Here is a 12,984-nt window from a genome sequence, read left to right on the forward strand (position 1 = left end):
ATTGATGATATTTTGATTTATTCCAAGACAGAGGCCGAGTATGGGGAGCATTTGTAGAGAGTTTTAGAGACATTGAGGGCCAATAAGCTATATGCTAAGTTTTCAAAATGTGAATTTTGGTTGAAGCAGGTGTCCTTTCTAGGGCATGTGGTATCCAAGGAAGGTGTCTTAGTGGATCCTGCAAAGGTGGAGGCAGTTACGGGTTGGGCTCGTCCAACCACGGTTAGTGAGGTGCGCAGCTTTCTGGGGTTAGCAGGCTACTACAGATGGTTCGTGAAGGATTTCTCTCACATAGCCGCCCCATTAACTCAGTTAACCTAGAAGGGGGCAGCATTTGTTTGGAATAAGGCTTGTGAAGCAGTTTCCAGGACCTTAAGCAGAGGCTGGTTTCAGCCCCAATTCTCACAGTACCGGACGGATCAGGTGGTTTCATTATTTTTAGTTATGCATCCAAGAAGGGGTTGGGATGCGTATTGATGCAGCATGGTAGAGTAGTTGCTTACACTTCACGTTAGCTAAAGAAGCACGAACAAAATTATCCCACGCATGACTTGGAGTTAGCAGCGGTGGTTTTTGCTCTCAAGATCTGGAGACATTACTTGTATGGAGAAAAGATACAGATCTTCACCGACCACAAGAGTTTGAAGTACTTTTTCACTCAGAAGGATCTAAACATGAGGCAACGAAGGTGGTTGGAACTAGTAAAGGATTATGATTGTGAAATTTTGTACCACCCTAGGAAAGCGAACGTAGTGGCAGATGCTTTAAGCAGAAAGGTGGCCCATTTTGCAGCTCTCATTATCAGACAGACTCATCTATGCAGGGAACTAGAGAGGGCAGAAATTGCAGTAGTCGTGGGGAAGGTCGCGGCACAGTTAGCACAGTTGTTGGTGCAACCAAGCCTAAGGTAGAAGATTATTGATGCGCAGCGAGACGACTCTTATTTGGAGGAGAGAGTTCATAGAGTGGAGTCAGGCTAGGATAGCGAATTCTCTGTGTCAGCAGAAGGCGGCCTCCTTTATCAGGGGCGTTTGTGCGTGCCGGCGGTTAGTGACATTAAGAATGAGCTGTTGTCAGAGGCTCATAGTTCCCTATTCTCGGTCCACCCCGGTAGCACCAAGATGTACCAGGATCTGAAATGTTACTATTGGTGGAACGTATGAAAAGAAAGGTTACGGAGTTCGTCAGTAAGTGTTTGGTGTGCCAGCAGGTGAAAGCCCCGAGGTAGAGGCCAGCAGGCTTGTTACAACCATTAAATGTACCAGAAGGAAGTGAGAGCATGTGTCTAGGACTTCATCGTGGGTTGCCTTGAACAGTTTAAAGGTTTCACTGTGATATGGCGTGTAGACAGACTTATGAAGGCTAGCACATTTCATAATGAAAAAGTCACCTTTTTAGTGAATAAGTGGGCACAGATATACATGAAAGATAGTGTAAGATTGCATGGAGTACCGTGTCATTGTGTCGGACAGAGACCCTCGTTTCACGTCTAACTTCTGGAAGAGTCTCCAGGCGACATTGAGACCCGGTTAAACTTCAGTACAACGTTCCCCTCAGTCTGATGGGCAGACAGAGAGACTGAATCAGATACTGGAAGACATGTTGCGTGCCTGTGCCATAGAGTTTTTCGGAAGCTGGGATGCTCACTTGCACTTAATGGAGTTTGTGTACATAACAACTACCAGTCCACTATTAGAATGTCACCCTACTTTGAAGCCCTATATGGGAAGAGTTGCAGGTCCCCTGTGTGTTGGATGAGGTAGGAGAGAGGAGATTGTTAGGACCTGAATTGGTGCAGACCACAAATGAGGCCATACAGAAGATCAGGGCTTGTATGCAGACAGCCTAGAGCAGATAGAAGAACTATGCCGATGTAAGATGTAAGGACTTGGAATTTGAGACTGGGGTGAAGTGTTCTTAAAGGTGCACCATGAAGGGTATTCTGAGGTTTGGCAGGAAAGAAAGTTGAGTCCAAGATTCATTGGACCTTTCGAGGTCCTGGATGAGTTGGCCATGTACCTTACGTTTGGCCTTGCCCCACGCATCTCGTCTTCATCTAATGTCTTCATGTTTTGATGCTGAGGAAGTATGTGGCAGATCCCATCATGTATTGACTACGAGCCCTTGTAGTTGAATGATAACTTGAGCTACGAGGAGAACCCATAAGATTCTTGCCAGAGAAGTAAAGATCATTGTGTCATCGGGAAATTGCTTTTGTGAAAGTTTTGTGGCAGAACACCAGTTCAGGGAACCACCTGGGAGCGAGAGGATGAACATGAAGGCCCAGTACCGGAGCTATTTCAAGGATGAACTTTCGAGGACGAAAGTTCTTTGAGGGGAAGAATGTAACATCCCACACCTTTTTATTATTTATTAATAATGTAAAACTTTTCCCTTTTCAGTAATTGTCCTTAGTTGAAGGGCATGTTTGAATTTTGAGTTTAAAGTATGAATGGGAAGAATTTTAAGTGTTGTCGTGGAAATTTATTCAACAAATTTTTTCAATTTTCAAATGCAATTTAAAAAGTTATGGCAGGAATTAATTATTTTTGGAAAAAGGAAAGGGATTAATAGTATAAAGTGGGTTAAGGAAAATATTTAATTTGAAATATACTATTTTCCTTTATTATTATGATTATTATTATTATTAGTTTTTTTTTTTAAAAAGGGCACCCCCCATCTCCCTCACGAGCTGCCCCTCACAGCCGCCTCGCTCGTCCACCACCAGCCATGAATCCAGCCCGATTCGCATCTCTTTCCCTCTTGGCAACCCTCGCCCTTCGCTCCCGTTCTCGCCAACCAGCAAAGCTGCGCCACCTTCGATCGATGTCTTAAACTAGCCGCGCGCGTGCCGCTCGTTCTAGTGCACCGCTGCGTCTCCCAAAGTCGTTCGTGTCGGATCTAGGGATTTGACCGCATTGCTTGCCTTGCCTTAGCGCATGACGGTTCTCGCCACGGTCAAGTCACGTCGCCTCCGATCGACGTTTGGATCCAGCTCCCCACGTCTGCCAACCCTAGCCGCTTCGCTACCGCTGTCGTCGCCCTGCCACGTCGGGTCCGTTTGGTCTTCGTCAGATCTATTGGGCAAGGTTGTGTCGGTTTGTTTCGTTATCTGGCCATTAATATTGTGTTTTTAGTGTTATGACTCGTCTTTATTAAATTTTGTGTCAACTTAAGTTGTCAGGGAGTTTGGAAGTCAAAGGAGGCACCGTCGTGGAAGGTGGAAGTGTTTTTCTTTCTTCGAGTAAGTTCTTGATATTTTGGACTTGGACTGAAGTCTTAACAATTATGGCTTCAACTGAAATTTGAGAGTTGTTTTGTTGTTAGGACCGCTACTTTGGATTGCCGTCATAGTTTGGTGGTCTAAAATTTTTATCTGTAGAGCATCGACTCGAGGTAAGTAATCTTATCACTGGAACTGCTCTCGAGCCAGGCTCTAGTTGTATGCTAGCATGATAAGTGTATGTTAAGGTAAATGTTAGCATGTTGATTGACAGTATGACTTGAATCAAAGTATGTTCTGGCACAAATTCTGCTTTATTTACATACACACCTGAGTGCTTGATCGTTAGTATGTGATACTATGTGTTTTCATATGTCGATGTCTAATCTACTGGCATTGAGGCATACTTGTATGTTGTGTATTTATGATATAAGTTATACATGGATGATGTATAATATGTTGTTAAGAATTAGGGTATGTGATGTAGCCATGGTATTAAGGATTTTTATGTATGCTTTAGAACCGTACAATGTTGAATCTTAGCACGTTAGAACTGTGTGAATATCCTCATCGATTAGTTAGATGCTCACTAATTTGTGTTTCCTTTGAGGTTCACCAGTTTTTGTTTCCTTCGGGATTCACCAGTTTGTGTTTCCTTCGGGATTCATCAGTTTGTGTTTCCTTCGGGATTCATCAGTTTTGTGTTTCCTTCAGGATTCACCAGCTTGTGTTTCCTTCGGGATTCACCAGTTTGTGTTTCCTTCGGGATTCACCAGTTTTGTGGGCATACTTAATTACAATAGGATAGGACTCAGTCTCTTATATGTTACATGTATTTATGTGCCATATGTGGGTATCTAGATGACATAGATGCCTAGTCTGACCCCAATGGTGGGGTTACTTACTGAGTATTTTATACTCATTCTTTCTTATGTTGATATTTCAGGTAAGGGTAAAGATGCACCAGTGATGACGCAGCGGAATTCATGATCGAGCCACTGGGACTAGTCTTTACGCTTCCGCATCATGAGATTTAGAGTTCTTTTCATGTTTCCCTTAATGTTTAGTTTTGATGTTTGAAACTTATTATTAAGAATTGTTTTTCATATGTACTTATTAACCTTTATGATTTATGGGTACCCTATTATTGTTTTTAACAATTGCATTTAAAAAATGTCTTTTGAAATTCTCTTGTTTTTAATTAGCATTTATTTCAAATGACTGAGCGTCGTTTTAAATTCTTTGCATGCATTTATTTTAGTAATGACCTTACCTAAGTCCTAGGGGGTTGGGTCGTTACACATTCTCCAAATTGAAGACCCCGAAATTAAAAGAGAGTATTTCTAAAAACTTAAAGATCTTATTATAGAAGAGCCTCAACAACAAAGTTTCCAACATTACAATCTTAAATAGATAATTGCTTGCTTCGAACCAAAAACAAAACCAGTTACTATTCCCAATCTTCAAAGAGAAATAAATATAATAAAGAAAGAAATTTCTAACATTAAAAAAGAAAATTCTCAAATAAAATTCGAACTCTTATCACTTCAAACTCAACAAATATTTGATCAACCTTCTACTTCTGAAAATCCTGAAAACATAGAAATTGATAACAAAGCCGATAAAATTCCACATGAATCGTTTATCAATCTTATTAATAAAGTTCAAATACAAAAATGGTACTCTATTATTGGTCTTGTCATAAATAAGGAATACCATTTAACCTCTAAGGTTTTAGTTGACTTAGGAGCAGATCAAAACTGTATACGAGAAGGCTTAATACCTACCAAATACTTTGAAAAAACCTCTGAAAAATTACATGGTGCTAATGGTCACCGATTAAAAATTCGTTACAAACTTCCAAATGCCCATATATGCAATCATGGATATTGTTTAAAAAATACCTTCATATTAGTTAAAAACTTAGATGAAGAAATAATATTAGGAACCTTATTTCTATCTCAACTTTATCCATTCTCAGTAAATGAGAAAGGAATAAATTCAAAAATCTTAAATCAAAACATTACTTTCGAATTTGTAAATTCAATATCTACTAAATTAATAAATTCAATACAAAATTCCTCAATATTTAAAAATATTAATTCCATTAAAAGAAAGACACAATAAATACAATTTCTAAAAGAAGAAATAAGTTATAAAAGAATCGAAAAACAATTAGATGACCCTTATATTTAAATATCAATAAAATTTGCTAACAAATTTCCAGATGAAATCACCAATAAAAATCAATTACAAAGATTCTTAGGTTGCTTAAATTATATATCAGACTTTATTCCAAATTTAAGACAAAACCTCTATACCAAAGACTAAAAAAAAATGCCCCTCCATGGAATCATCAACATACATGCATCATTAAAACCATCAAAGGTCTAGTCAAAAGTCTTCCACGTCTATCCATCATTAATCCACATGCATCACTCATTTTCGAAACAGATGCATCAGATATAGGATATGGAGGCATTCTCAAACAGTCCATCAATGGTAATGAGCAACTAATTAGATATCATTCGAGTATCTGGCTAGGATCTCAAAAAATTAATTAACCATCAAAAAAGAGATTTTATCAATTGTTTTATGTACCAACAAATTCCAAAGTGATTTAATCAACAAAAGTTTTTTAATATGCGTGGATTGCAAAGCAGCTACAAATGTTTTACAAAAGGATGTTAAAAACCTAGTTTCTCGACAAATTTTTGCCAGATGGCAAGCAATACTTTCTTGTTTTGATTTCAAAATTGAAGCTATAAAAGGAAGTACAAACTCCCTTCCTGAATACCTCACTCGAGAATTTCTCCAAGGCAAGAATAAAGAAGAGAGTGAAAGAGAGAAAGAAAAGAACGAATGAAGTTCACTTGCAAGAAAGAAGAAAAGCATGATCGAGATCAAGAACAACAACAACGATCAACACCTCCATAAACCAGAGCATCGTACTCTCAAGCATATCAATTTATCAAAGGAGAATCATCCCCGATAATGGAGGACCGAAAAGGAAAAACTCCTCAAGCATTGCCATTATCAAATAAATTTCAAATTTTGGGATCTTCCATCCCTTCAAGGCATTCTGCCTTAACAATCAACTCTTTCCTATAAAAATTGAGGAGTCATCCACTCCTCCAACAACCTATATCCAAGCCATTACAAATTCAAACTCTCAAAATTAAGAAATTATGTAAACCCCGAATTCTAGGTTTCCTAGATAAGCATGTTTAGCCAAAGGAATGTCATATTATATATTGATTAAGTAACAATTCATGTTTGTCTGTAGGAGTTATGATGGAAAGGAAGTAAAAACATACTAAATGAGGGGTGACGTGGCAGTTAATCCTTGAACTCTGAAGGCGGTGGGAAGTTTTTGGAAGAGGAAATTCAAAAGCATGGTTTCGGCAATTGACATGAGAAAATTTTAGTAAAATCAGTGCCATTCGAAAACTAAGAGAAGCTAGTTTGCGAGGTTGTCTTGCTGGAGGAAGTTTGCATAAGGATAAGAACAAGAAGTGAAGAAAGAACAGAGGAGTCAGAATCTTGGGTTAATCAGGGCCCAAGGTGAAGAAAAGGAAAACAAGACCCTCGGCCAGTGCAGTTAACCGATCAGAGATGCTACGAGCTGGTGAGTCGGTAGCCAGCACAGACGGGAGACCGACATGCCCTAGTTGTGGCAAGAGGCATTTTGGGGCATGGTATAGTGGCAGAGGTGCATGTTTCCAATGCGGACAAACAGGAAATTTCAAGAGGGACTATCCCTAGATGAACAAGTACGTTCCAACAGCACAACAACCGACCTCCCAGACAGTTAACCAACCAAAGAGTGCTGGAAATTGGGGCGAAGGGTCGAGTAGTGCCAAGCAGAAGAATGTCATAGGTCGACCCTAGCAGCAGGGGCGAGTGTATACCGTGACACACTAGGAGGCAGCGGAGTCTCCAGATTTTGTGACCGGTAATGTTATGTTATGTGGACAGTCTGCTTATGTTTTATTTGATCCTGGTGCCACACATTCATTTATATCTAGCATGTATGCACCTAATATAAATAGGTTGGTTGAACTTATGCCTGAAGAGTTATTTATCTTTACCCCTTTGGGAGATGTGATAGTAGTAGATAGATGCTATAATCATTGTGAGGTACTGATCAATGGTTAGAACTTCTATGCTGATTTACTCCTTTAGAATTGTTAGAGTTCGATGCTATCCTAGGGATGGATTTTCTAAGTAAGTATCATGCTTCAGTAGACTGTTACAAAAAGGAGGTGGTGCTCAGAAAATCAAATGGCAAGGATGCAATGCTGACAGGAAGCAAACGATTAGTCGTGGGGAATTTGATATCGATAGTGAAAGCTTGAAAGCTGTTAAGCAAGGGATGTAAAGCCCATCTGGCTCATGTAGTGGTTGTTCAAGGGAAAAAGCTGAACCTAGAAGATGTCCCAGTGGTAAATGAGTTTCGGGATATATTCCCTAAAGAACTATCAGGATTACCACATGACAGGGAGGTGGAGTTTACTATTGACTTAGTTCCAGGAAAAACTCCTATATCGCAGGCACCATATAGAATGGCGTCGACTGAGTTGAAAGAATTAAGGGTTCAGCTGCAAGAGTTAATTGGCAAGGGATACATTTGACCTAGTGTATCTCCTTAGGGAGCTCCGGTATTGTTTATGAGGAAGAAAGACGGTACACTTAGATTGTGTATCGACTATAGGCAGCTGAATAAGGTAATGATTAAGAACAAATATTCGTTACCACGCATTGATGATTTGTTTGATCAGCTAAGAGGAGCCACGGTGTTTTCAAAGATAGACCTGAGATCGGGTTATCATCACTGAGAGTGAGGGAACCTGACATTCCTAAAACCACATTTAGAACAAGATATGGACATTATGAGTTTTTAGTAATGCCATTTGAATTAAAAAATGCCCCTACGGTATTTATGGATCTTATGAACAGGATATTTCATCCTTACTTGGACTAGTTCGTGATAGTATTCATTTATGATATACTGGTGTATTCTGGTAGTAGGGAGGATCATACAACCCATCTGAGGATAGTATTGAAGACGTTGCGAGATAGGCAGTTGTATGCTAAATTCAGTAAATGTGATTTTTGGTTAGATCGGGTGGTATTTCTTGGGCATGTTGTTTCAGTAGAAGGCATTAATGTAGATGCCCAGAAGATGGAAGTAATAGTTAATTGGGAACGACCCACGGCTGTTTCAGAGATACGCAGTTTCCTGGGTTTGGCAGGTTATTATCGGAGATTTGTGGAGGGTTTCTCTAAGATAGCCTTTTCGTTGACGAATCTGACCAAGAAAGGCGTGAGGTTTGAATGGTCGTTGGAGTGTGAACATAATTTCCAGGAGCTGAAACGGAGACTAGTATCAGCACCAGTGCTTACCTTGCCTATTCCAGGTAAGGAATTTAAGATTTATTGTGATGCATCCCGACAAGGATTGGGATGTGTGTTGATGTAGGATGAGAAGGTGATTGCATATGCCTCTCGTCAACTTAAGAAACACGAGGGCATTTATCCCATGCATGATCTGTGGCAGCAGTTGTTTTAGCTCTGTAGTTGTGGAGATATTACCTATTTGGAGAGCGCTACAGGATATTTACAGATCAAAAAAGCTTAAAATATATCTTTGATAAAAAAGAGTTGAATTTAAGACAACGAAGATGGATGGAATTGATTAAAGATTACGACTGTTCCATCGAGTACCACCCTAGTAAGGCTAATGTTGTGGCATATGCACTAAGTAGGAAATCCTCGGGACCCAAGGCCATTATTGGTTCAATAAGAGGAATGTTATTGCAAGAGTTCAGAAATTCCAGAACCGCCTTATCAGTGGAATCGTCAGGAAGAATGATAGCTACTTTTCAGATAAGGCCAACCTTAGTAGAAAACCTTAAGCGGAATTAGTTGGAAGACCCTGATTTTCAGAAGATTGCTGATGATGTAAGTAAGAGCATCAGGGTTGACTTTCAACTGGGAACAGACAGTGTACTAGAAAAGGAGGGGAGAATGTGTGTGCCTAACAAGCTACAGCTTAAACAAGCCATTCTAGAGGAAGGACATAGTTTCGCTTATGCCATTCATCCAAGTAGCAACAAGATGTATAGAACTTTGAAGAAATCTTACTTGTAGCCTGGGATGAAGAGAGACATAGCAAAATATGTGGACCGATGTATAGTCTGTCAACAAGTAAAACCTGAGAGACAAAGACCAGCAGGACTACTCAATCCACTTCCAGTGCCTGAGTGGAAATGAGAGCATGTGACAATGAACTTTCTATTTGGATTGCCTAAGACACCCTCAGGATTTGATGGCATTTGGGTAATAGTCGATAGACTAACCAAGATGGCCAAGTTCATACCAGTAAAAGTTACTTTTACACTAGACCGTCTAGCTAAGATTTATGTGGATAGGATAATCAGTCAATATGGAGCCCCAGTGTCGATACTGTCGGATCGGGACTCAAGGTTTACTTCAAAATTTTGGCCTAGTTTACAAAAGGCTATGGGCAGTAAATTGCATTTCAGTACGGCTTTTCATCTGCAAACAGATGGACAGTCGGAAAGAACTATACAGACACTGGAAGATATGTTAAGAGCTTGTGTATTACAATTCAAAGGAAGTTAGGATACGTACCTACCATTGATTGAATTTGCCTACAAAAATAGCTACCATTATAGTATCAGAATGGCTCCCTATGAAGCATTGTACGGTCGACCTTACAGGACCTCAGTATGCTGGAATGAAGTCGGAGAACGACAATTATTGGGTCCAGAATTAGTTCAACAAACAACAAAGAATGTGAAACTTATCAGGGATAATCTTAAGGCAGCTCGCGATAGACAGAAGAGCTACACCGATAAGCGAAGAAGAGAACTAGAATTTGGAGTCGGAGAACGGGTATTTCTCCGGCTATCCCAATGGAAAGAAATTCTCCGGTTTGGGAGAAAAGGGAAGTTAAGTCCACGATACATCGAACCATATGAAATTGTGGAACGGGTTGGTCCAGCAACTTATAGGCTGCAGTTGTCGATGGAGTTAGGTCATATTCATGAAGTATTTCATGTGTCAATGCTAAGGAAATATGTGCCTGATCCCATGCACATACTAGCAACACAACCGGTACAACTCAAAGAAGATTTATATTACAAGGAGGAGGCCATCGAGATCTTGGACAGGAAAGACCAGGTACTCAGAAATAAGACGATTCCTTTGGTGAAGGTGCTATGGCATAATCATAGAATCGAGGAAGCTACCTGGGAATCTGAAGAGCAAATGAGGAAGAAATATCCTTAACTTTTCAAATGACATATCAGGTAAATTTCGAGGATGAAATTTCTTTTAAGGGGGGAATGAGTAAACCCCGAACTCTAGGTTTCCTAGATAAGCATGTTTAGCCAAAGGAATGTCATATTATATATTGATTAAGTAGCAATTCATGTTTGTCTGTAGGAGTTATGATGTAAGGGAAGGAAAAACATACTAAATGAGGGGTGACGTGGCAGTTAATTCTTGAACTCTAGAGGCGGTGGGAAGTTTTTGGAAGAGGAACTTCAAAAGCATGGTTTCCGCAATTGACATGAGAAAATTTTAGTAAAATCAGTGCCATTCGAAAAGTGAGAGAAGCTAGTTTGTGAGGTTGTCTTGCCGGAGGAAGTTTGCATAAGGAGAAGAAGAAGAAGTGAAGAAAGAATAGAGGAGGCAAAATCTTGGGTTAATCAGGGCTCGAGGTGAAGATTGAAAGTTCTAGGCCAAACTATAAGGAGTTCTTGGCTGAAATTTTAAGGTAAGAAAGTTAACTCAATTCTAAACAAGTTTGTAGAAGGAAGTTTCTTAAAAAGAGCTCTGAATTTCGAGTTATGAATTTTTAAATTTGTAACAGGGAAATGGTGCATAAGCAGACAAATGCTTGGGTTGAACAAACAACCAGTTCCCCGTGGGAGTTATAGCGAGATGTGGGGATGAGGATCTCACCTATAGAGGAAATCTCACTGGTATCGCTCTAGAGAATCTCGCCAATCTCGCTGTAGAAGGAAATCTCGCTAGGAATTTGGGTGAGTATCGCTAAGATGAAATTTGCCAGGAAAAGCCTGATCTCGCTAGCATCGCTCTAGAAGGTCTCACTAGCATCGCTCAGGGGGATCTCGCTAGCATCACTCAGGGGGATCTCGTTGAACTCGCTCAGGGGGATCTCGCCAGTAAAGCTGCCTGTGTTGATGAAAGTTCTTTCAATAAATGAATTAATTGAGGTATTTTACTAAGAATTCTAAGTAGTTTAATCGGGAATTATATCTTTTCAGGCCAAGAAGAGCTAGGGGAAGCGTACAAACAATTAAGAGCCTGACGAGCGATGAGTGACTAAGTAAACTTAAGGTTTTCAATACTCACGCATATATGATCAAGTAAAGCACAATGACATTAATGATGAAATTATACTTCTTCAAGCAACAAATGGTGGGAGAATAACTTAATGCATGTTTCCGGCTTGTATGTGTAACGACCGGATCCTTACATATTATGGTCCGACCGCTACGACATGCATACTTAGACTTTTCTATCACGAGATGAGTTTTGGTAAAAATCTCAAAAGAACATATCTAAGAATTTATTAATTAGGTAGAAAACTATATAAAAAGTTTATTTTACAAAACACCAGGATCCATAAAACATTAGCGTAGTGATACAAAAATCATATGCCTATGATAGTGAGCTTGATGGTTGGCCATTGAGTGACGTTCAGTTCTGCCACCTATGCTGTGTCCTTACCTACAAAGTCTATAAAATAGGATGAGTATATAATATACTCAGTAAGTAGTTCTCACATAGGGTAGTGACCAAATGCACAATCACATGCAACATGTCCTGAAAACATATGAATGGGACCGAAAACATATAATAACATGTGATGGTCGGTTATGCTTCTAACATAAATATCTCCGCCCTGGTTGGAAGATGAGGACTTAAGTGGAAACTAACCCATATGATGATTAGTGGGTCATGCAGTCAGTAGGGCCAGAGTCGCATCCAACATCAACCATTAGCATAAACGTAAGATTGGACTAGAGGGGTGCAACCATACATACCCTTTTAGTCCCTAACATAAATTTGACATAGAATTGGGTCTAGAGGGGTGCAACCATACATGCCATGCTAGCCCTAGAAGCATAACCTCTATCTAATTACAATTTAATCTTATTTCATTGTTGTGAACAAACAAAATGCATGGGGTCCCTTGTCGATAAACGTATTTTAAACATGTAATGCAACATAACAATAACATAATTATGCAGCATATTAAAGGTACACTACCATGAAACACTTAAAGAGAGGGTGAGATAAATTACTTACCTTGACTGCGATCCTAGTTATTCCTTATTATTCCTTATGGTTTAATCAGTAGAGCTTTCCCTCTTAAACGAGAAGGAAATTTGGGCAGCACTTTCCGCGTTTCCTCCTTCTAACTAACAGAATTACTTCACCCTTTTCACATGATTTTTACTACTGAGTTTTGTTTGAGAATGAGTTTAACTTCCAACCCAAAGCCTTCTATTTATAGTCGTTTCCAGCTCTTCTCTATGTGACAACTCATCCTACAAATGACTTCTTTAAAATTACTTAGGTTTAAGAATTTCTCTTAATAAGACACCTAATTTTGGCTAACGTTTGCCCTTACGTCATCAACCTTTGTTTGTATTCAATTTTAGGGTTCTTCATGTATAATCTATAAGATCGTGGCCAAA

General features: G+C 39.5%; 1 protein-coding gene across 1 annotated transcript; it reads left to right on the forward strand.

The window, feature by feature from the left end:
- The first annotated feature begins 9,931 nt into the window (after positions 1-9,931).
- On the forward strand, positions 9,932-10,540 carry LOC120084722. Its single transcript, XM_039040534.1, has one exon. The coding sequence runs from the start codon at positions 9,932-9,934 to the stop codon at positions 10,538-10,540; it is 609 nt and encodes a 202-aa protein (XP_038896462.1).
- Positions 10,541-12,984: the final 2,444 nt, after the last annotated feature.

The sequence above is a fragment of the Benincasa hispida genome, chromosome 9 (genome assembly GCF_009727055.1).
Source record: "Benincasa hispida cultivar B227 chromosome 9, ASM972705v1, whole genome shotgun sequence".
Taxonomy (NCBI): Eukaryota; Viridiplantae; Streptophyta; class Magnoliopsida; order Cucurbitales; family Cucurbitaceae; genus Benincasa; species Benincasa hispida.